This window comes from Phoenix dactylifera, chromosome 4 (assembly GCF_051530095.1).
Source record: "Phoenix dactylifera cultivar Ajwa chromosome 4, Ajwa_hap1_PhDact_Kaust_v1.1, whole genome shotgun sequence".
NCBI classification, from domain to species: domain Eukaryota; kingdom Viridiplantae; phylum Streptophyta; class Magnoliopsida; order Arecales; family Arecaceae; genus Phoenix; species Phoenix dactylifera.
Genome location: NC_143193.1, coordinates 54,357,356 through 54,383,683, shown reverse-complemented (window position 1 = coordinate 54,383,683; position 26,328 = coordinate 54,357,356). Strand labels below are relative to the sequence as shown.

The 26,328-nt window shown below is 37.3% G+C and overlaps 1 protein-coding gene across 2 annotated transcripts in view; it reads right to left on the bottom strand.

Moving 5' to 3' along the window:
• Positions 1–433: 433 nt before the first annotated feature.
• Positions 434–26,328, bottom strand: part of LOC103707995 (1,4-alpha-glucan-branching enzyme 1, chloroplastic/amyloplastic) — a 32,130-nt gene continuing 6,235 nt past the window's right edge. For both annotated transcript variants that reach the window (XM_039133335.3, XM_088720713.2), the window contains 19 exons: positions 23,630–23,728; positions 22,482–22,524; positions 21,613–21,672; positions 19,373–19,453; positions 16,564–16,680; positions 16,287–16,370; positions 14,505–14,626; positions 13,312–13,431; positions 11,853–11,982; positions 11,638–11,748; positions 10,950–11,078; positions 8,603–8,706; positions 7,472–7,616; positions 5,770–5,917; positions 5,579–5,679; positions 3,837–3,914; positions 1,773–1,928; positions 974–1,048; positions 434–893 (listed from right to left, as the gene is read on the bottom strand). In XM_039133335.3, the coding sequence (XP_038989263.2) occupies positions 807–893; positions 974–1,048; positions 1,773–1,928; positions 3,837–3,914; positions 5,579–5,679; positions 5,770–5,917; positions 7,472–7,616; positions 8,603–8,706; positions 10,950–11,078; positions 11,638–11,748; positions 11,853–11,982; positions 13,312–13,431; positions 14,505–14,626; positions 16,287–16,370; positions 16,564–16,680; positions 19,373–19,453; positions 21,613–21,672; positions 22,482–22,524; positions 23,630–23,728 (1,990 nt within the window). In that variant the 3' untranslated portion in view covers positions 434–806. The remainder of the gene's footprint in view (positions 894–973; positions 1,049–1,772; positions 1,929–3,836; positions 3,915–5,578; positions 5,680–5,769; positions 5,918–7,471; positions 7,617–8,602; positions 8,707–10,949; positions 11,079–11,637; positions 11,749–11,852; positions 11,983–13,311; positions 13,432–14,504; positions 14,627–16,286; positions 16,371–16,563; positions 16,681–19,372; positions 19,454–21,612; positions 21,673–22,481; positions 22,525–23,629; positions 23,729–26,328) is intronic.

Below are 26,328 nucleotides of genomic sequence, written 5' to 3'. Positions count from 1 at the left end.
TGCGAACTAGCAGGGGCGGCAGCAGCAGCTCGTGCCGTACTAGAAAAGGCTTTTCAGTTGGACATTGGCCGGGCGTTCGCTGAAAGCCCGCAGACCTGAACCATTGACACAGCGTATCATTAAAACAGTTGGGGAAGCTGGACCGGATAAACAATTGATTGGTCCTGAACTCATGCGGCACAGGCAAGAAAAAGCCTATGGCCACCTTGGGCCAGGCAGCCGAAAGCGAGCCTGACCTCGATACCCTGGCTTGGGCCGACCCAGCTCATGGACACCTACTTACCATCATGGCAGAGAAACGCTGTATTGCCCCTCTCCCGTGATTTCGATTGATTTCTAAGTTTGGTTTTGTCGAACCTTCCAGCTTAATCGCAGTATAAAAAAATAGGCATAATTTAATCACCTGTTGACCATCATGATTTTCTGACTCTCCTGGTTTGAATGGATCTAGTTTATTCATAAATAATATAAAAAAAGTTGGAGTTATATAAAAAATTTCCATACGACACAATGTACACAATGCCAAGGCATTTGCAGTAGGGATCCGAAGTTGCTAGAAGCCATCTCTTGAATGAGCTGAAGGTTGCTGATGAAACTACTTTCAGAGGAGAATAAAAAGCATACTTGCTCGTGGAATCTTGGCCACTAATATTTTTACTCCATGAAGCTCTATAATGGACGAAGAAATAGATGAGCAGCATCAGCTGCAATGCACACTCTACCGCATTCATGATGCTTTGAGATGGCATAAACCATATGATTCTCATGCAGCTTTTCTTACACCACTCGGTGACTGCAATCTGAAATCAGTCTTCAGAAAGAGCATACACGACAGCTGTTCTACTTGGGGCATACACCAAGAATGAACGGGCCCTTTTATCATAAAAACCTTCCTGCAAGAGCACCATAGAAAATGGTCAATCATAATCTCAAGTACAACTGCTAATTTTTAAAACCTATAGCAAATTCTTACATTGCTGAAGTATTCTGCAGTGCGATCAATTCGATTGAATCCACCAAAAAGTTTATCATCAGAATCTAAAACCACCTGAAACCAACAGGAGAATTTAACATTATATCTTGCTGCATTCTCTTTTTCTCTCTAGCAATATTATATATACATGCATACACAAATACAGATATATATATATATATATATATATATATATATATATATATATATATATATATATATATATATAGACACACATATTCTGTTGGGTGGTGTTGGTGGTGGAGCTTGCTAAGTGGTCCTTGTTACATGAATATATTTAGCATTACTCCCTGATGAGAACAGTGTATTCAACTCCAACACCATCCCCAGGTTTGACCAAGGACAGAAGCTTCAAGGACAAATTAACAAATATTCTTTATACTCTCAATATTTACTTCACTTTGTCATGTGCTGCTTAATGACAGTGCTGAGGTTTCTTGAAGACAGAGACTGTGACTAGTTAATAAAAGTTAACTAATATTTACTAAGGTCACTCTCCATATATCATATGAAATTCATCATGACCATATTACCATTATTAGCATTTTCATTTAGCGCCACCTATAAACCAGTGTAGCTTTAAATTGAATGATTGGCGAAGAATTCATGAAGCCAACCAAGAATAGCTGGAAAAAAGCTTGCTCTATATGCAAAGTGAATTTGAAGTGAATGGGCTGATTTCAGAGTTGAAGGTGTATAGCCATCAGAAACGGGGTAGTGCAGAGGACGATAATATTTCAGATCAAATATAGCCACCTCGTGGGGAAGAGGCACAGACCTTGTATTTTCCAGGCTTTAGGCATCCAACTCGGTAGTCAAAGTAGCTATTAGTCCAATGAAAATTGAAAACAAATACCAAATCTCCTCTCTCAAAGACAATCACCCTATCCCCTTCATCTTGTCGTGATATATATTGATGCTCCGATGTCATGAACTGAAAGAACAATAGCCAATGGTTAACACCCATATTTACCAAAAGCATTATGTCAACAAAATTTTCTTGCATCTATTACCATAACAGAGCTAGGTAGTGAATGAAGATGAATTCTATATTTCTGCAATATAAATGGTTGAGCACAAATTTTTTGATGATGACCATCAACCACAAAATGTCAAAGGAATTGCACTGGAGAAATATAATCCTAGAAATGAGAAAGATGAAAGGCAGCATAGTTTGAATATTTAATTGATGAAACATAGGGCACAACATTGCTTTCTAATAAATAGATCGTAATCAAAGGGTGATTTGCACATCTGTTTTCGTTAAACATGAAGCGTCTTTGTTTTTCCAAGGAGATGTCTACAAAAATGGAAGTTCAGTTGCTCTGCACGTCCATTGATCAGTCATGCTTAAATTTTTCTCTGAAACAAAATGCACATCCAAGAAATTTTACTTCACTGAAAGTGCAGCTTGCATTTAGAACCATGAAGTCGTTATTAGGGGCTGGTAACTAAACTTTGGTTGTCCAATTTAAAATACTCATCATCCTTGTTTTCGAAGTCTCCTCAAATTATTGTACCTTTATGATCACAACTCTGTTATCTTCAAAATTCACTAATTTGGTATAAGAACATTCAATGCTGCCCCTAACTAGTTTTAAAAGGCATCCAGTGAAATCAACCAGCATATGGTCAAAGATCAAAAACTCAATTTTGGTTTCAGCTATTTGGCAATTCTAGTGGATCCAAGTCCAATTTCAGCAGTTTCCGTAGAAAATCATAAAAATTAAAAAGCACCTACAATCTGAAAATCAGAAAGAAAGAAGAACTAAGACAGCAAAGTACATTAGAAATTATTATAAAGTATAATATATTGTTTTAGACATTTTGATATTTGCTGGTTTTGCAATTAAACAATAAGAAATTACTTTTTTAAAAAAATAATATTGAATAAAGTCATAGTAAATGAAACTCCAAAGTCAATTCTAGTTTTGAATGCGATTTTTGTCAAATGGAAATGTTCCAGATTTGATTTCAGAGTACGAAGCAAAACTTCAAACCATAAATCTGATCAAAACCAACATTACCTAATGGAAAATGAGAAAACAGAAACCCATTTTGCAATATTTAACAGTAACTCAACAATCACAAAGAATCATCGAATAGTTCTTTTCCTTAAACTACATAACAGCATCTTAGTTTTCCAATTTTTTAACTTCATAACCCTACTTAGATTATTCTATTAAACATGTCAAATATTTCCAATATTATCCTTGATTTAATTTCGTTTTGCAATGAAACAATAAGAACTACTTAAAAATAATATTGAATAAAGCCACACCAAAGAAAACTCCTAAGTCAATTCTTGTTTGGAATGGGATTTTTGTCGAGGGGAAGTGTTCCATATTTGGTTTCAGAGTCCAAAGAAAAACTTCAAACCACAAATCTGATCAAAACCAACATTACCTAAGGGAAAATGAGAAAACAGAAACCCATTTTGTAATATTTAACAGTAAGTCAACGATCACAAAGAATCACTGAATAGTTCTTTCCCTCAGACTACATAAAAGCAGCTTAGTTTTTCCAAAATATTTCCATATTAACTTTAATTTAATCCTCTCTGAAAAAGGTTTAAAATATGCTGGACTTTTATAGAAGAGATGACAATAACATTGATGGACTTTGAGAGAAAATCTGATTTGGTAGGAAACAAAGATCAAAAACTACTAAATAAGATATTTTAATATATCCTGGCTCGAAGGAGGAAGAAGAATACTTATAAACTAGGAGATGAAAGTGAGACACAATCTATTAGAAAAAAATTAATCTTTTAGATCTAATATTTTAGTTAAATTATCCCAAATCTAAAGGTGTTAGGCAATGATTGCTAAGCAATACTCACGCCATATTTCTCTTCAAGATGCTGCATTGCTTGATCAAATTCTTGCATTCCACGATATCTGAGATAACCTGCATCCCCCTAACATTAAAAAGCAATGGTTAAGAACTACATTACATAGATATCGTAATATTGCTCTGGATTTATATTATTGGTACATATCTCACTGAAGATAGGTGAACATAATCAGCCAGTTACAAGAAAATGCATACATAAATTCTCATGAATAACTAGAATGAGGGCTTCAAAGCCAATTCATTAACAATGTTTGCAATGAATATTATAAAGAGATGGACACTAAATTTGTTCGAACCTGATTCATAACATAATGCAAATCAAGGTCAGTGGTGTATTGTCCCGAATTGCGCAGTTCAAGGCATACCGAGCTGTACCAAGATGGTTCCGGCCTTCACAACAAGAAATCGACAAGGGAGAGGAGGAAGAAGGAAAGAGAAGAACAGAGAGCGAGAGGGGGAGGGAGGAAAAGGGAGAGAGAAGGAGAAGGCCAGTGGAGGGGCATCGAGGGGCGGAGGAAGGGCTCTGCCCTCCGGTTCCCTCATTTTATTCGAATCAGAGGTCTCGGAGAAGGCCCTCTTTTTTATTTTGAAAACATTAAGTGAAGTCAACATGGGGATTGCCGACTTCACTTAATTTTCGGTCCTTTTTTTATTTGAAAAAAATTAAATGAAGTCGGCAATAATTTTCAGCCTTTTTTTATTTTGAAAAAAAATTAAATGAAGTCCACAAGAAGGTTGCCAACATCACTTAATTTTTTTCAAAATAAAAAAGAGGCCCCTCTAAGACCCCTATTTCAAATGACATAGGAGAACCGGAGGGCGAAACCCTTCCTCCGCCCCTCTGTACCCCTCCCCGGCCTTCCGCGGCCCTCCACAGACCTCCGCCGGCCTTCTCCCTCTCATCCTCCCTCTCCCGCTCTCCTCTCTTTCTTTTTCTCTCTCCCATTCTCCTACTCCCCTGCCCTCCCCCAGCCCTACTGTATTGCTATGGGCCTAGCATGGTACCATACCGAACCATGCCATCGGGCAACCGATACGGGCCTCGGTACCGGCACAATGATCCTTAATGCAAATCAAATGATTCCGAATAAACATCTTTATTCAACTTAGAGAGTCCAGACAAACATTAAGCCTATTAACTTTTTATCTGTTTGTTATCATGTTCTGATGTTATAATTGGTTCCTCACAATTTACACTTCAGAAACTAAGCAAAGAAATTAAAATGCACAGATGTATATACAAACCTGCTTATAACATATGAACGTATCAAAAAGTGACAACCTTTAAAGGACATCTTTGGACTGGTCCATGGGTTCATGACGTGCGTGCATATAAAAGGTGTGAAATTTACATCAAAGGGAATGTGGTATATACATTAAATGGAGCTCGTCAGTCCTATCTGCGATACCTTAATGTAATAAAATATTTTTTTGCGGATAGTTTCAAAATACAATGTGAATCATAGTTAAACTTGCTTACACATGTATCAATTTTTTTCAGCCCATTTCCTTTCAAAGAGTGGCATTTATACCTATTGTTTTGTCAATAAAATGCTTCTAAATGATTTCACCAAGAGAAATAAAGACTTTCACTTTCTCATAAATCATAATGCTTTATCACTTCCCTGCTCTTGATGCGCCCTCCACTATTATCTGATAGTTTGCAACTAAATAATCTACCAAAAACCAAATGATACAATAATAAACAAGATCACCCTTTAAACTTACTAGATCAAACATACGGCGGCATTTATCAAAACTATTATTATTCCCTGATATCACCCTTCCATCAGGAAGACGTTGGTCACCTCTAGGAAAATCTATCCATTCTGTAACATGGGAAAGAATGAAGAGAAAAACACTTGAGAAGCCTTCAAATATAGAATTCTAATAATGTAAATAAAGTGACATATCCTTACCTGGATGCCCAAATTCATTCCCCATAAAATTAAGATATCCTTCTCCACCTAATCCCATTGTGATCAGTCTAATCATCTTGTGTAGAGCTATTCCACGATCTATCCGGGGCGTTGATGGTCTATCCAGAGCCATAAAATCATACATATCCTGCACAAATAAGAGCTGGACAATCAGTATATGAAACATACCTCCTGCATCAATCAAAAAAGATAACATCCAACACGTATCCATTAACACAATATGAAAAGAACCGATGCACCATTTTCCCTTAAACATTACTTAAATACTGTACATTCCATATTAAAATTCTCCAGGATAAATTTCTAATTTGACAGTAATCAATAAGTGCCTCAGTGCCACATCAGGGAATGAAGTAACATAGATGGTAATCCATATTTTCATGTTATTTGGTTTCTTCTGCTTGGTTGAGGTATCAGGAACACTTCAGAAATTCTTCAATGAGTTTTGATTTCACAAGAGTATATCCAAGAATCTCCAAAAGCATATATCAAGAATTCAATATTTTTTCTATTCTATTTCAACCTCCAGCATTATTTAATTTAAAAACATATACCAGATTATTTTAATTAAATAACACTAGTAATAAGTTGACTGATAGACAAAGTTGGGACCCCCTTTTATTGTAAGTTTAGTGAATCAATTAACTCTATGAAGTATGAATCATGCTTCCATGGGTTAGCTATGACATTTTGGCTTAATTCATTATAGATGTTTCCCATTGATCATATGTTATGTCACAATTATTATTAATTCAAAAGCAGCCAACCCTTCATTTAGTTGGATTAATTTTCAGATGATCAGAAAAGGAAAAATATGCATGTTGTTCTAGTCACAATCCTACCATTTGGAGTTTAAAAATTAAGAGACCATGCACAAGCATCTGACACAAACAACCAATGGTGATCCAAGCAACATACTAAAAACTTACCTTTTGCCATAACAACTTAAGACTATTCAGTTGGACACACTCTCGGATGCTTAGTAATTGATGAGACTAAAATAAAAAGGGCAAATGTGCATCCTCTCTGATTCACTCTCTCTCTAAATCAAGGAAGACCCATCCAGAGAATTACCTGCATCAAATGCTTGGGGAATCACCTCCTAAGATTTAAACACAGAATCTCAATCTGGAGGAAGGTTGCAACTCCTGGGCTATTGACAATTTGCAAATGTCAATCTTTAACTAGTCATCTTTTGGTTAAGCTGTAGTAATTCAGTCCAGCAAACAAGCATGCCATTTGTCACCAACACTCTTTTTAATCAAGATGCAATAGAGCAGCAATTTGGACAGGTTCTTGTTGGTTGCATGCAACTGTATTGCTTCTAATGTCCAGCTATTGCAACTGCACTGTTTTTGGTGTTTGTTATGTTGAAAGAGCAGATTCCTGTGTAACTAAAAATTCAAGAAACATCCTAAACACTTGAACTCAACCTACAGACAAGAAGATCAAAGATCAACTTGTAGTAACTGGGACAGGGCGTTCAGAAGAGTGCTCTCAAATCTAACTGGAGTCGCTTATTCCCAGAAGCTGCAAGCAACTCCAGTTGCATAGCATCCTTAGCAAATATCATATATAGAAGCAAGAAATCAAAGAGCAAAATGAATGTCATTCTTAAGGGTTGATAAGTTCCACAATTTGACTGATGCCAAGATACTGCTAAAGTTTATATTATAAAAACCTTGTCCATTAGCCAGAATGCAATAGTCTTGTCACCAACAAGAGCTTGATCGTGGCTTTCAGCATAAGCAACACATTTCTCTAACCATCTCCTATTTGTCAGAGTGTGAACAATGTCTCCCATTTTCCAATGCTCATCCTTTAACCTGTGTCAAACATCAAGGAAAAGGAAATGTAGTTTTTTTAGCCATCAATATGACAGTATAACTCATGGTACTCTTAGCCTTACAAGTTTATTTTGTGCATAGCTAGCCACCTTATATATGGTAAACTCATTATGAGTTAATTCTCACATAATGGAAGTTGTTTGAATATTGCTCACACATGGTAAGGTACTTTGAACAATAATAGAAAACCACTAATCATGAAGGCTTATGGAAATAAAACAAAAATCTGTACAAGAGAAGGTAGTGCTTTCTAACAAAGATAGAAAAAGAAGTAACCAAAAATACTAAATGCATGCAGATGATACATCATTGGTGGCTAAATTTTATTTTTTGTTAGCCATTTCTGTTACATCTTTTAGTATGCATGAAGATCTGTAAACATAAAATAATACAAAATTGTGATATGCAAAAATATGGATGCAAATGAAGAAACAGTTTCAGACAAATCACAGCAAATTGAATGGCAACTCAAGGCTTAAGAAACTTTTACAATAATAATTAATAAGTAAAACATCAAACACTAATTGGGTAATACAACATCCCTTATACCTTCTTTCCAGTAGGTTGCATTCTAAATGATATTTTGTCATTATTCTTTTCTTAATTATGGGCCAACCTTCTCATCAGTCATCAATGTAGAGCAAAGAGGGACAGGTGAGTCAATATGTATCATTGACGCAAAAATCTACAACTGTACAAGATAATAGCCACTATCAAATCATCTATATCATAAATCACAACAAATGTCACACAAGTAAGGAGCAGGCAATTCCAAAATGACGCTTCCACAACTTGTTATACTCTTCGCATTTTCTCAGTGGCTAACATGCGTACACCCATGGAATTTTCTGTTATCAAGTGCATGTAATAAATGGCTTCAGTTGTGTGGACTGCCAGTCATCTTGTTAAAAAAGAAAATCGCTTCAATCATCTGAAAACCAATAAAAATTCCAGATAGAACTTACTTGAGTAGTTCAATCCATTTATCAGCAATAGCCATATGAAGGCGGTAATCAAATCCTACACCACCATCTTGAACAGGGATGCAGAATGTTGGCATTCCACTGACCTGTATAAATAACAAGATATGAAATGATCATATAAATTTATGCAATACTTGAAGAAAACGTTAAAATAGTTGGAAGGATTAAGTATGGACCATTAAAAATTAAACTATGATCAACAATACTTGAATCACTAAGATCACCTTTCGGAAATACATTATACGAACAGCACACTTAACGAGTTACATGGATATTATATTACACGTTGATTAGTGTGAAATAATTGCCTTTATACAGCTTATGTAATCCACTTTAGCACTTAGACCGTGCATACCAACTACAAAGACTTGTCTTTATAAAATGTATAAAATTGGGTAGCAACTTAAAGCAACTAGCTAGCTTGCACTGGATATATGATTCATAGCATGATGATATTTTGCCTTGTCTCGAAGCATTGTAGGAAAATTTCAAATAACTCAAAAGTAATAATATCCTCAATATTAACTCTATGTGAAAATGAACAACAACAGTGTATATGCAAAAATAAGCACACATTTTTCTTTTTTTTTAACAAGAGTTATAGATTATATTATACATGGTCCTGTGACTCATTATTCTAAGATGCATGGTTTAGTTTTGCTAATGTGTAGCATCATTTGATAAGCACTGACAATGAGCATGGGCCATTATAAAATCGGATCAGGTATGAGCCCTTTGGTTTTATACTTCACTTGCTGCCTGAATATGTTATGCCTTGGGCTGCGAATGAGATGGTCTTGGCCCAAACCAAGCCCGCCCTGAAGCCTGAAACCATAAAAATAATGTATAATAACATCATCTCAGTTCCCAGCCTAAATCCAAGCTTACCTATGATTTTTCAGAACAAAGTGCACAGAGAAGCCAAAAAGACCAGTCATTAATTTTTTTCCTGTGCACCATTTCTATCACCATCCTATGGAGTTAATATTATTGTTAAAATATGACATATCACATCCTAAAATGACTATTATTTTCAAACTAAAATTGATTCAAGGCTGTCTTTCCCCTTGAGTGTCCAGAATAAACAAAGAAAAACTTTTAAAAACTACTGCACCCCACCTTTCCTTTATTGTAGGCACATGTAACAAAAGGCATAATCCACCTATAAATAGAATAAGCAATATTCCTACAAGTTTTACTTAGCACCTTTTAAGTTTTGTGAGTAATTCCTTCAAGAAATAAGATTTAGATATTTGGTCATTAAAACAAAAACATCCAATCTATTAACGAACATTAGTTAATTGTACTTCTGTACATGAACAAAAATCCATTCCAATTCTTAGTAGCATTTAGAGTTGCCGCCCGACTGGCATTGTACACTTGAGATCCAAGAGTATATAATAGCTAGAAAATGCAAGGGCTATGTCATTCAGCATAGCCCCATCCTTTAGCCACGAATACTTTGCTCAGGTCAAGCACATCTCTGACCCTCTGAGTATATTGAAAGGACAAGATGCTATCAAGGGTAAAACATCTAAAACCAAAGTAGCCTATGTAAAACCAATGGTTACCTAGAAATTGCTACCTAGGATGCCACTCAAGCTCTAATCTTCTACCTGCCACTTTCTAAACTTCCACCATGTATAATTCAAGTATCTTTTACTGCTACAAGCCTATAACTATCATTTTTATCAAAAACAACCTAAAATGGATCTTTCCTTTCATCCTTAAATACAAAATTAACTTGCAACTAAGTAAAAAAAAATGCAATAAGCAAGTGGATTCCTATGAGTTTAACCAAAGCACGCCATATAATCCCGAACCGGATGGTGCGAGGTGTACCATACCATACCAATACGTGGTACAAGGCGTGTACTGACACTCGGTATGCCGAACCAGCCACCATACCGGGTGTACCCGCACAGTAATAGAGTAGCACCGGTATGGGGCCCGATATTGAGACAATGTACCTTGAGTTTAACTCAATGTAATACCTTTTTATAAAAGTGTTCCCACACCAGCCCCAGTTTAAATAAATAAGAGTAACACTTGTACCACCACTGAGTATACAAGAAGGAACATACTAACAATATTACCATGGATGGGTTACAAAACTTATGCATATGATACCTTATCCCTCTAGAAATATTAAAGTTAATGTGCTTATTATATTAGCATAATTATACACTACGACATTGATTGCAATAACACAAAATTCAAGACTCAAGAGACTAGCTCAAGGACAGAAATCATATTAAAGCCAATGAAATATGTAATGCACAAGAAGGGTATTGATTCAAAAATTAAAAAAAAAAAAATCTCCACTTACATCTTCACCAATGGTAACAGCCTCAGGATAAAGCCCATGAATCATATCATTTACCAGCATCAGATAGATCATCGCATCCACATCAGTAGCATATCCAAAATACTCATTGTAATTCCCAGTAAATGCTACCTAGAAGAAGATAAATAAATAAAATGGGGAAAAATAAGCAATACTGACATCTATCACTAATGCTCATTCAGACAGTGAGAATAACCAAATCAGCATCACTTTAGTTTTAATTCATTATGGAGAACATGCTTTTAGCCTAAGAGATTAAATAAAAGAACTATTTTACGTTAAAAATACAAGTGTGGAAAAAACACACACACACACACACTATATATATATATATATGTACCATCTATGTTTTTCCATCAAGCTTTTTCTCATCTGACCCGTTACTTCACCCTCCCCTATTTTCACGTTTTAACCACAAGAGCAAAGATCCAAGTCCTTCTAACATTTATTTATTATTTATTTACATATTTTAAATAAAAAAATAAAATGGAAAAACTTTGAGTCTTTTTTTAGTATTTATTTATTATTTATTTATATAAATTTTATTTTTAATCAAAATAAAATAACACATGCATTGCAAATGCCACATTCTCGTGTGTGTGTGTGTGTGTGTGTAGAGAGAGAGGATAGAGAAGAATTTTAGTCAATAATGCAACTGAGATTTGCTTACTTGTAAACCATTGTGAGTATACATCATTGATGTTACACCATCAAATCTGAACCCATCAAACTTGTACTCCTCTAGCCACCATCTTGCATTTGAAAGTAGAAACCTTAACACCTAATGGGGCAAAAGAAATTGATAATTATCTATGATTGAAACACCAAAACAAAAAATATAACCAGATATGATATATGACTAGAAATGTTAAGTTCACTCCTTACTTCCCAACTTCCATAGTTGAAAAGGCGGGAATCCCACATCCAATGATATCCCCGTGAACCAAAATGGAAGTAATGCGTGTCAGTTCCATCAAACTGATTTAACCCATCCAGGACGTTATTTGATGCATGGCTGGATATCACACATGACAAGTTACAAAATCAAATAAGACATATATATACAAACAAAAGAGTGGGTTCTTTGAGAAAAAAAGGTGATGTACAAAATAAATGAAGCAGGAAGATATCAACAAAGACAAACACTATACGCCATATCGGTTTGTACTGGTGTATACCAGGCTGACCGTACCATACCGGTATCGAATTGGTAAAACATATACTAGGTACGTACCAAGTATTGGTAAACCGAAACGACCCCTATACCGAGTGTACTATCAATGTACTAAGATGGTATCGGTATAGGGTCCGATACCGAGATTGCGAACCTTGATTCGTGCTATATACCTTTCAACACATCCATAAATAGAGTTCATCTTCTACCTAATGAGTTTGTCATCAAACCTTTGCGCTACAAGATCCTTTTCATATTTATGCACATTCCTAAAGTACTAAGGAACTGGCCCAAGCACTTGATGTAAAAATGCAACTGCATACAAATATTATGGCTCTTCAAGAAAAAAAGAAACTTTAAACGATTTTAAAATAATCCATTTGAATAGACATGCACTGCAGTAGCATCAAATAAATCAAGTATTTTCTCACCTCTATGGCATTTATATATGCTTTACTATGCATATCTTCAATCCTTTAAATTGGTAGCACTTGAAGTTTTTTTGTGCAACCACCAGTTATTTCATTATGTCTTTTAACATTAGTACCTCTTTGTTGCCTAACCATGCCACTACTTTCTGAAGTTTATCGTTTTTTGAAAGAGAGAGAGGGATGGAGACCCACCCATACTATAATTACCAAGATCCAAATTTTTGAGGATGCACCATCCAAGAAACAAACCAAGAATCTCCTGTTGCTAAGTAGAGGAGTGTGACCACTAGGGCAAGCCCCAATTCATATTGCTCCAAGTTTATCACTTCCTTCGATTTATCTTGGTATGGTAAAAATTTTACTAAAAGAAATTTAGCATGCAAATAGTTGTCATACTCCTGTAAGCCCCATGTATTCGGCTCTATGCCATCATTTTGAGATATAACCAATCTACTATGATTATTTAAAAAAAAAGGTAAAAAATGTATCACTGGTTTCTAGAAATCCCAACACAAGAACTTAAAGAGAGGTAAGAAATAAAAATAAAAGAAAATATGTATGCATGTGTATATAAAAAATGAGGCAAATGCATAAGCGGAAATGATAACACGAGTCGTTAATAAAATAACCCAAGACATAGATTGATCACATAATATCTTTTACCAAGAAAATGTTGATAGCAATCTCAATTGCCACACAGATATAGTACATATCACATCTAAGAAATTTCAAATGTCACCTGTGAACAATATCCATGAGAACAAGCAGACCAAGCTCATGAGCTCTATCAATCAAAGACTTGAGTTCGTCTGGCGTTCCAAAACGGCTACTAGGTGCAAAAAAATTAGTAACATGATACCTACAGCATGTAGTACAGATGTAAGTTTGAATGTACTAAAGGAGAAGAAAAACAGAATTGCTAGAAAAGCTTCACGTTGCCACATCAAGATGTTACAGTCTTCAAATGGCAGAAACCAAATCTACAAGCCAACAGCCCTACAATTAGTATCAGATAAATGGATAACATTGATAAGCACCTGGAATTTATATGTAATATCGAAGGCATTTGAACCTTGTGACAAGAACAAACATATACGTGTGTTTGCACATGCGCATGTAATGTATGCATGTCTGTATTATAGATGTCTGTATGTGTGATTTACATGAAGGCTAGAGTGAAGTTTCAGAGGAGCAAAGATTTGAACGAAAAGTAATAATGTGATCGGGATTTTTTAGTTTCTTCCTTTTCCTTCATGCATGTGTCTGTTTCTGTACGTGCATGGGCAAGTTGGTTTTTCTGGGGGGGCTATAAACTTACAATCTTTAAATATAACTATGCTTTTCCCCTTGATGTAAAAGATGAGAGATCTAACCAACCATCAACGTAACTATGGTTCAGCTTAATAAAACATTCTTGATCTACATATGGTACAGTAAAAAAAATAATAATAAGCTAAAAGAGCATCCAAAAGTATTAGATTAACAGAATAATTCTCTTAGCTCAACAAGTTGGATAAAAAGAAAGTCTGCTGTGTCAAACATCAAATGCTTCAAATATGATTCTCCTTTGATGCACATGGACATAAAAAATGAAACAGCATACCCTTCAATCACACACATAACAGGAGACAGGTGAGGACAGCCAATATGTGCAAACACTAGCTAAATGGCTGATTAGTGCCACTCCTCAAAGCCCGAGTTTACAATGTCCCAAAAGGTAAAGCTAGCATCCCAAAAGGTAAAGCTAGCATCCCAAAAGGTAAAGGCAAGCATGTTCTTGAAAATTTCATTAATAAGTCACAGGATCAGCTGGTTTGAAAAGGCTGTGAAGTCTTAAACAAAGGAAAATGCCTGTTACTATTTTCATCACCATCATTTGTGCATATTTGGTTCATCCACGAAACAGTACAACCAAAAGAATCAAGAGTATACCCAAAGCTCGCATAATATGAATGCTCCTGAATGGCCATTATCTGAACAGCATTGTATCCAAGCCTTTTGATTCGAGGCAGGACATCATCCCTAAAGCTAACATATGTGTTGATCTTGGGCTCCTGCTTATGAGAACCCATGAATTAGTGGAGGAGAAGGTACTGCATTTGAATATCACCACAGATTAAAACATGAGGAAACCACAATAGCTGTTAAACAAAACACCCCATCGTGATGGGCATAGTATGAAGTATAGACACATGACCAATATGACTTCAGGAAAGTGAATGCCTTTAAAGTTCAAACATTTGAAGTGAGTGTTCCTTTCCGCTTAATTAGATGAGGAATTTTAACATTCAAAGAACACACCACCTTGACCATTCAATAAAGATCTTTAGAATAAACTGAGATAGAAACATTAGCAACATTGAATCTTATATGGGATTCTGCAACCCTTAGAAGGTGAAGGGATACAAGTACAACAAAGTCAAGGTTTTGAGTACCAAGTACCAACCAATACCAGGCAGTACAGGGTGAATCATACTGTCCCAATTAGGTAATGGTACAGTACAAGGGTTCTTATGCCCCCATACTGACACATCGTACAGCTGTTGTGCTGCTCCAACAGTATGCCATGTTTCGTTCTGGCGGTGCACCAACAGGCAAGGTACCAGCACGGGGCACAATGTCAACACTAAAATGAAATCACAATATTCACTAACTACAATAATCAATGTTTTAAATTGAATAAATTTGATAGTTTTTGTGGATGCTCCCATCAAAATGGACATCATTAGACAGCTAAGAGGGTTCCTTATCTTCACAATACAGAATAGGATATAGATAAACACCTATTTGGTTAGAATATATATGCATGCATCCCCATGTGCATGTGCTTGTGTTTATGTATATATACATAAACATGTGTACGATATGTTTATATGCATGTATTGCATGGGCATAGGCTTGGACATATGCATGTTATAGAGGAGAAATGCCAAAACTGGGGAGATATAAGCACAATAAAAGAAGCTTAGGAGTTGCCCCAACATATTGTATTAGTGATGCCAAAAGAATGAGCATATGGGATATGCAACAAATATCACAGAAGCCACAGGGAAAAAATATCTATGTTGTTCTTAAGGGCTGCAGATAAAGGAAAAGACTAGAGAAAACAGATGAAAAATTCAACATGTCGGCAAGAAGGATTGACCCTTCACATCACTGAAATGGCATAAAATAATTCAAAAGGTCAACACCATATAAATGAGACAAGGCTACCTTCTTGTGATTTTAGTTATGATCTTCATTTCTTGTGCATGGTCATGTGATATAGATATGTAAGAAAGGCATTTGATATTCGCTTCTCAACTAATTTACCTACGTGACAAACTTCTAGCAGTGCTATAAATAATTTTTGATTTTAACACTTGTATCCCTAGTGAATTAGAAAAATAATTAGCTTGGACGTTGGAACTACAAATAGCCAAGAAAATGCAACCCAACTAGAAATTTCATGCACAGGACTTTAAGGATCGCCTGAACCTGTGGCACAGAAGTTGAAAAAACAAACATCAATCAAAACTTCCATCATCCAAAAGAAAAAAAATGTGCATCCTAACACACCATACACTATCATGTGTTAATCTGTTCTCATTCGATCAGTAAAAGAAACCATATTAAGACTTGAAAATGTTGCTTATCACTGCTATCATGCCGAAGTAACACCTAAAGAAGAAGATCGAGAATTCATCACTAAGGATATGAAGAAAGTGGACATACTGGACTACTCATCCCAACATGTGATTCATAAATGCGCAATGATTTTGGAGCTTTTGGTTGAGGATGTTGAAAAACATATTTTTCCTGCAGATACATGTAAAGAGCCTCAAATGTAAAATTAAGATTGATGATTGGATGAGAAAAACCTATGTGATTAGAGCTCAAAGTGAATACATCAACCCCATGAGATTGACAAATAATAAATTAAGCGAGTAATCATATTAACAATTTGTAAATGTGATTCAAATGAATAAAAGGTAGAAGATAAAAACCATACCTCCTGAGGGGGATCATAATATATTCCATTGTAGGGTATTTCACCTGGGGCCTGTACAGAAAACTTTATCCATGCAGGAATCGAATCTTTAATTCCGGATGGAGTATTCATGCGTATCTACCATTTCAACATCAGTATAGGGTTACCAAGGAGATTATTCTACTACTAATATGACTCAAGTATGTAGTGAAGCTTGGTAAATGCTCCTATATATGTTTTACATATTAAGAAAACTCCAATACCATCATTCATTAAACAATCCATGTTATAACTATGATGAACAAGAAAGAAGAAAACAGCTTGACGGAAAATTTAATTAAGTGATGCAAATGTCTTGAACATCTGAGTGTTGAAATGAGCAGCACTGTTTAAAACCTCATGGAGACTAGGAACTATTAAAGTCTATTATGAAGCCACCTGGTGTCACCGTGGTAATTATTATTTAACCCTCATGCCTTTCTGAGAGAGAGGCAAAAATGGAATTGTGAGAGAGAGAGAGAGAGAGAGAGAGAGAGAGAGAGAGTTCTGTGGACCCCTCTTAAGAAAAAAGCATGTAGGATGGCTTTTTCTATCTTTGATAGTGCTCTTTGTGCAACTACTACTAGGGCTCGGCGTCCAGCTTCATGTGCCCAACACGAAGCATTACCTTTATATATAGTAGATCATCAGTAGATATTTATGAAGCTGGAACAAGGCTTACATTTATGAGAATGACATTGCCAATATGGACTCCAACCTTCTACCGATTAAGCATGTATAAACCAGAGTTAAATGTGATAAGAATTGTCAGTTATGGTCCAAGCTATGTTTGTGGGTCATATCCAAGTTAAATCCATTTATGATTCAAGAGGTAGAAATTAGTAATAAAACAGTGTATTTGTCTAAACCAAAGTCTCCAATCCGCTGACCTGGCTGTGACACCCGTTGTCACAACCAGGTCATGAGTTACTGATCCGACCAAGGTATGCTGAACCGAACTCGTGCCGACAGGCACCGGTACAGTACATCATATAAAATCGGTTCCGACCCAGTTCCGTACTTGTCCCGGTGCGAACCGGGCTGGTTCGTACCGGCCCCAGAGAATTTTTCCTGCACGCCCGTGCGCGGGGAAGAGAGCCCACGTGGGCTCCCCATTTAATGCCACAGAGTGGCATTTAATGCCACTTTGTGGCATTTAACGCATCCACGGACGCACGCGGACGCGTCATTGTTTTTTTTTTTTTGGGGGGGGGGGATCGCACGCGGACGTGCGAGGGGAAAATCGTGCCCGTGTAGTTCCCCGCGCGGGGTAGCGCACCCACGCAGGCTGGCACGCGGTCACGTCTGCACGCGCGTCTCCAGTTCGGTACTGGTTCGAACCGGTACCGATCCTGGTCCGGTAAACCTTGGATCCGATTATTGGTCAGCTGCAGTTGGACTAGGTCAACTCACTTTAGTTTCTCTACCTGTCTACCCTCCGTGTTTCTGATGGGAGTTTAGCATCTTCCTATTCCAAGGAAAAAAAAAGGGGCGATGAGGTTTCTTTCTGTTTCGAGGCAAAAGCAGTGGAGCGGAAGAGTATGTAATAAAACTGGAAGGGGGAAGAGGAGGGAAGAAAGAAAAGGTGAAAAGCTCCCATTCTTAGGTCCACGAGAGATGAGTTGATGATGATGAGCTTCCCCACTAAGGATCCAGCGACAATGAGCTCTCCACCATAGATCCAGCAACATGGAGGACATCCACAACAGATCCGGTGACAGCGAGATAATTTGATAAAGATTCAGAGATAAATGATGTCATCCACATCAGGTTGGGCAACAACGAGATCATCTGCTAGAGGCTCAGTAATGAACAAGGTCGTTCACAGCAGATTTGATGACTGAGAGTCCTTCACGCTCAACCAGTGATGGGGAAGCTGTTCAGCATGAATCTGGCAAAAGCATGCATCACCAACAACATGGATCTGGCAACATCTGGGCTGCCTCTATAGATCTAGCAATGAATTCCCCTCCCATTCTCTAGAGATTGCGCACTCAAAGATTTTTTTAATAAATATTTTAATTCAATTGGGTAGGTAGAAACTGGTTCAACCTTGCTGGGTTGAGCAATTCAACCGTATGACTCACTGGGTCAAACAGATTCTCCAGAAACATGGTTCTCGGGGTGGCCCGACCCGACAAAGATCCCAGGTGACAGTTCAGGCGGGTCACACTAGTAGACCCGACCAGGTCTAGACTAGCAAGGTTCAGACTCATCACTGAAAAGTCAAACATACTTGCACATTGAAGAATTTCTCTACAAATGTGAACTGTAAATCAGTTGATAGGAGAACTCTACATCCTTCACAATCAAGCCAAACAGTGCTTTAGACTTCTCTATCATTATCATCTAGCAAAAGGTGGTCAAGAACTAGTTTGCCTTGTATTAGCATTAAATCACCAAGTTCAACTATGATATAAGCAAATGTTCTTTCATTTGTTAAGTTGGTTGATCTTTTAGTAGATCTTCTACTTCAGAAACTGAAATGTCCCTGAACATATGAGATGCGTGCACATTATTAATGGAAAGAGGAACTGACTTGCAGGCACAAAATATCAGTTTCCTTGGACTAATACTAGTATATTTTATTAGATACATTGTGTCCATAGAATTAGAGAGCAGAAAATGCGAGTATGATGAGTGACATAAGTTTATATATCCCAAGAAAAGGAAAAACACTGAGAATATCTCACGCAGTGATTACTGCAAACAAATATCATAAAGATTCAAAACATGAAATCAGAGGGAACACCCAACCAATAGCTCAGTGAACATCCAAAAAGAAAAATACCTTGACACGTGAGCCATGAGGTATAGGAGGTGAACCATCAGCATTATTGGGCAGAAAAATCTCCCATACACCAAACTCATTCTGAAAATAATTAATCATCAACTTTCAGCATATATATAAAATCAATTGGTGAAGGGATAATAAAAATTGGAAGTCTTTATGCATTATAACAAATTTCCAGATTGTGCAAATGTGTTCTCATGCACAAGAAAACTGTTAGTATACATACCAGATGTTAACAAGCAAAATATCATAGAAGAAATCTATAAAGGGCACTCTAGATTCTAAAACCTCCTTTAATGGAAGGAATCCATCAAGGAACCAGTTCAGACCCACACTAGTAAAGCATGTCAGTCACTAGTACATCTATGGATAATGATCTATAATTACATAACTCTACAATTGCCAGGTTATACTGTTTCCTATTGTCAGGCTGATTATTCGTTCAACATGATAATGGCTTTCATCATGAAACATACAGTATATTTTAGTATATTTCAGGCTTTCTTCCGTAACATAGGATGAGATTCTCAAAAATGACAAAAACTAGCTTAGAGGGAAAAAAATTTGACTCAAGAAAAGACTTGAGTTCAACTTTGAGACTCTCAAAAATTAATCTACATGGGTTCAACCTCCCAAATGGACTGATTCTTAAGATATTTCTGTCGAAGCAATTGTGCCCACAAAGCATTACTTCCCTAGGCCATTTCCCAGAACAGTCTAAGCAAAGATGCATCGTTCCAGTCTCCCAACTTTCTCGCACAAAGCCCCCTCCTCCTTTGGTAGACACACCTTAGTCTAGCTAACTGGGAGGAAGCTCTTCTCATTTTCAGTTCCTTTCCATAGGAAGCTTCTAAGCATTTTCTCTTTTCACATAAAAAAATTCTCATGAGATCGGGCTGCTCAGCCACCTTTTAGAATCTTCTAATAGTACTCTCCTTGGCCAGATTTCCTTCTTGATTTACATCCTAAGTTCAGCAATAACCATTCTTTGATGGTAGTCAAGAGCAAACTCCGCTATCTTCATGTTTTTCATGGAGGTTACCCCTTTCATCTTTCAAAACTCTCATCCCATTATAGGCATGGTATGCCGGTTCAGCCCATACCAGACCGGCTCGATTCAAGCGTGGAAAATGGTTTCGGAACCGAGCGGTACAAGCCCTGGGCAGCGCACTCGCGCGTTGGGAACCGCACCCGCGCTAGGCAGCGTGCCCGCTCGGGGCATTTAATGCCACTCTGTGGCATTTAACGCGGCGCGCGCTACGCGCTTCCGCATGCTATTTTCCATGTGCGCGCTGCACTCTGTTGGCCGGTTCGGTACCGGTCCAAACCGGAACCGTACCAAGTAGGCAACCGGTACGCCTACCGGTACTGGTACGGCGTACCTTAATTATAGGCCTTCTTACTAGCCATAGATGCATAAAATAATTTGGTGTCGGCATCACCAACCGAGATCCATAGGACTGTCAAACTCTGTCTGGCTTGGATTTCTTTACATTTGGCTAGACAAGCATGATTGGCTTTCAAAGTTTTCTCTTTGCCCACAAGATCACTGTTCAGAGGGTCCCGTCCTCTTGCAGAGGATCTTGAATCTTCACCAGTCCCTCTCTTCTCTCCTTACTTTGTCCTTGATGTTTCCAAATTCCTTCTTACTCCAGACAAGCCTTAAGAGCATTCTTTGTCAACCTTAAGAAATGGGTAACAGGTTGAGTTCCCTCTCACCTCCGCCGTCCAGGCCTCCTCAACAACCCCCAGGAACCTGAGATATTCACAAATTGCTGAATCTGAAAGGCTTCATCCCGGATTTCATCTTGCTAGCGTACAGCACCACCATTGGTGCACGGTCGCTGATCCCTGCTGGTCCACAATGAACTAAAAGATTCATTAAAGATTTGTATCCAATCCACATTGACTAGACATCTGTCCAACCTTCCTACAATTCTCCTAGAACTTTAAGACTGGTCGCTCCACGACCACAAGCGGCCAATGGCTTTAAAGTCCTCCAAAACAAAAATGACAGTACCATTATAAAAATCCTGCAGAACCCTCCCAAATAATTGTCTTCCACCAAGTTTTTCGCTTTTGCCAATGCGAAGAGTTATTCGAGTTGCAAGGACATACCCAATTCATGAGATTCGCATTGGGAGAGTTTAACTTTGAGACTCATAAATTAATCTACAGAAAATAGCAAACAGTTGTACCTGAGAAGGTGAATAGTTATTCGAGATGCAAGGACATACCCGATTCATGACATCTGCATTGGGATTCCAATTGTTGAAGTCTCCAATGACTGCTGCTGACTGAAAACCAAGATCAATAAGTTATTCTCTTTTAATCTAAGGTATACAGAAAATATATGACAAGCTAAAATTTAGAGTAATACTTCTTAGCTTGTAGGAAGCTATATTTGTTGTTAGCAGCACACATTATATCCATATTAAAAATATAATGAATATTGCAAGCAGCATATATGAATGTATCGGAAGTTGGAGCACACCCACAACTTCTCAACCAGGTGATCTTCATTTGTTCTAGTGTCACAGCTAAAAGCATAGTTAAAAGGACAATTTAGAAAAGGGTGGGGAGGAAGGTGAAAGGAGAGGTGATACTATAGATGGAAGATAAACTAAAGTGTAAAGAAAGCTAAAAATAAAGACAAAGAAAGCACAAAACTTCATTAAAATCATAATGTGCACATATTCCTCCCTATTCTCAGGAGTGCATGAATGTCAGATATAGAACTATATGCCCATGCAACACATATATAAATAGATTCAAGGTTTTATGAACCAGCCTGAACCTCGGCATACCATACCGTACCAGCAGACAACAGGTATGTTGCAGAGGCTTGATAAACTGGCATATGCTATAGGTGCTGTTCCAACTTAGCAGCCTTAACATGTATCAATATGGGAGCATACCATACCATGCCATGCTGTAAGGTAGTAGTGAGGTACCGATTCAGGACCCGAAACCAAGATGTAACACATTGAATAGATTCATTAAACCAGCAAAGCCACTTGTCACATTTCTCCACATGATCGTATCATGGACGTAAATAGCAAAACTCAGAAGTTAGATACAGATGAAAATTATCAAAAGAACAAACCTTTGCACCAGGGGCCCACTCCCGATAAGTAATACCATCAGCACTGGTAAAAAAGTGAGAAAACAAAAGAATTAGAGTCATCAAATCAGTACAAGAAATTATTTCTTAAATTTTAGTTAGATAACCATTGTTCAGACCGTGGAAACAATTACTAGCAGAATACAGAATATGAATGACCACGCTTAATTAATAAACTGGTATTCTTCTCAAGAAAAAAAATACACTAAATTGTCATAGAAGTGTACATAAATATAAGAATAAAAACTAGCATGCAGCTATAAATATACTGCACTACAGTGTAATAGGTGGAGCAAAAGGGATATAACAGAGTTGGAAATATCTCTACTTTTAGAAGTTCCTCTCTGAAGATTCTTCTTTGTAAGCTTTATACCATCATATTTCTATTTCAGAATTAAAGTCAAGACAACAAAGTAGCACTTATTACAGTGCAGGCACACACATGCACATGCCTGAATGCACTTATGCACAAGCACACACAAGCACAGTTATTTTGACTTCTCCTTTGTTTCTCTTACCTGCTTTTTACTATTGAAATTCCAGAACAGAAACATTAAAATGAGTCGGAGATTGAATGCATGATTTTGTGACAGAAAGAAGAATATATGCATGTACTGTATTATAGTTCTTGCATAACATATCCAGACAAAAAGATTGATTTTCTTCAGCCTGGATTAGAAATAAAAAGAATCAGCTGAAAGAAGATTTAAATCAATTAGATGTATCTTCATGATGATTTTCAGAATTTCCTAATGGAAGAAGAAATTGGCAACAAAAGGTTGTATCATTTATACATTCATAAGTCTAGCATGAAAATTGTAATAGCTGTGGAGGAATTTATGATCTATTCATGTTCCCATATGTTTCAGGGGAATCTAATTATATTCTCATACATGAACTACCATTGCAGCATAAGTGATTTTTAACTAATTGACATAGCACTACTTTATTGAAAGAGATAAAGATTGGCACTGCAGAATTTAGTGAAATGCAATACCTTTAAAGGCAAGAAGTATCGAATGCTGATGAGAAATCAGAAAAAATAAGGTTGAAAATTGTTGGTGCTAAAGTGTATTTCAGAAGAAGGGAAAGTGATCCATGGTTGTACAGAGAAAGGATAGGAAGTTTACCTGCGGATAAAACCAAATTTCTCATAGCCACGAGAGAATGCATCCAAGCCACCTTCATTCTGATCAATCAGCCCCCGCATTTTCTTGTACTGGTTATATCTGTACTTGGAAGAATTAAACATAATGCATCAAAATTACAAATTCAAAGTTAACAGCATTTTGGATAAGGAAGAAGACGAAGAATAAAACTCAATAAGTAATTCTTTAAAAAAAAAACTAAGATGGTTTTACTAAACATCACCACCTAACACATATTAGCTAAAGAAAATATAAATAAATCTTAAGTGATAATCTGACATATAATATGATGCATGTAATTCATCAGATTTAAACATTCCATAAACCATGTAGATCACAAAAAAAAAAACATAAACCATAATAGCATCTATAATTGTATGAATCAAGGTAGGGTGAATGCATACCAGTTCCCATATGGGTGGTCAACCACCCGTACCGACACTCTGCACGGTCGAACGTGCCAATTCCGAACCGGCCGGCAATTTTTTTATTTTTTAATTTGTTTTTGATATTTAATGATGTTTTATGAAGCTTTTTGAGGTGTTGATGGTCTTTCTTGTGTTATTTCTTTTTTCATGCCTTTTGTTTATACAATGACTATAATTTCAATAATAAATATAATTAAAGCACATAAATCATTATATTCATAAAAAAATCAAAAAACTACAGAATATAAAGTTAATTTAAATACATAACAACATCTAAAATCTCATAGAGCAGCGATCTCTCGTAGATGCTGAAGTCATCTTCAAATGCAAGGGGCCCGACCCAATTCTCTATCCACATAGTCCTCCAGTCCTGTAAGCTCGTCAGGACGTCATAATGTACGTAGCCTAGATAGTTTCTGTACGTGCTGCAAGCGATTGTATCACTATAGGAGGAGTCATCTACCCAATACTACGACCATAAAGCGATCTATTTGAATATGCTAGCAGCAAATTCCGACCCGCAACATACTTTAGGCTCCGTAGGATAGTAGACACTGGAGGATGACGTGTTTGAAGAGCAGTAGATCTACAGATAATAGGATCATGTAAGGATTCTGAACCTAATACGTTGTATCCTCTCGGTCGAGCACCATGGTCCCCATCCTGCATGGTGTGAGTGAACTAAGGTTGTGAGCCATATATGGTGGTTCGACATCCCCTCTAGCCACCAGATGCGTCATCACTGCTACTCCCATATGACTATAAGGGCTCCCTGATGTCTGAATCTACTCCACTCTCTCCAATTGGGCCTTGTCTTTGCCTTTCTTCCAACTACTTTCTTTCTTGTCTTGCCCCACTTGCCTGGCTCTGTCATTGCCCCTAGCCACCAGATGCATCATCACTACTACTCCCATATGACTACTGTAAGACCACTTTCTCCAATAGGGCCTTGTCTTTGCCTTTCTTCCAACTACTTTCTTTCTTGTCTTGCCCTCTTGATTAACTTGTCTGAACATCTCACGATCAAAGCGCTGCGAGGATATCTCAGACATGGAATCATGTGACGATTCGCTCCTCACTAACCCCTCTGCCTGATCTGTTGGATGTGAGTGCGGGATGTTACGTTCTATCTATTGCTTCGCATTCACCCTAGTCTCGCTGGCTACAATGCTAGCTGGTCGTAGAGACGATCCTGGCTTGTCGAGCTCTAACTCTCGCTATTGGCCCTCAAGCTAACCAATCATTGGATCCTCATCGTTCTAGACCAAATTGTTGTGGAGCGGATATTATACTTTGGCTCCACTTTCTCCTAGATGAACTTAAACCTTAACCTTAGATTGTAGTGCACGTAGACAAGATCATTGAAGTGTTTCTATGTAAAGATGCTTCCTCTAATTACCATGGATCATAACGGATATGGACCAGTTGCACTCACAGCCACTAGAGGATACCATCTTTAAGAGGATCCAGATAGCAAGCCATCTAAGATTTCAAGTTGACCCCCCCGAAATAAAACCACCACTCAACTGCAAAAGCGTTGAATGAAATTATAAAATGTCAACCTATCAAGTATGTAATATACCTAGATTCGTCACGATCCTACCCTTGTTAAGAACAACTTCTCGTTCATCGAAGCTATGGAATCCCTTCCTAAATGTTTTTGTCTGTGCAAATGAGACATGGCACACAACATTTGTGCCATTTTAACATGTTGATAAATTAATAATGATTGAAGTCTGAAGATACTGCACCGCGACATCTGAATCGGGCTCTATCTTGTATATGATACTATGCGGGGCAGACAGAAATTCATTGTCCATTGCAATACCAGGGATGTACTAGACTTCGGGTTCAAATGGTAAGCTGCCAATACGATTTACAATTGTTTTAGTATGACAAGAGCAACCATAATTCTAGATAATGAACAACTATTTTAATGTATATTCTCATGCTAGATGTAGCTCCGTATCCATCTGGTAGTCCCACCTCTGCTTAATGATGTATATGTACTTATGGGCATTTGCTAGATCTACTTGCCTGATCTGTTCCTTAGGAACCATCATCATATGATAGGGAAAGCCCATATGTGAGTACCTCTCATAACCCATGGCGCAAGCACCGCGTATGAAAGCTTGATAGCATTCACAATCCTCTTGGCTCAGTGCCAGAACTGCTAGCTCGTCACCAAGCCCTCCACATGCTCCTCACAATGCCGGCCCTCACATATCTACTATCTTGCTACTCGGCACTAAC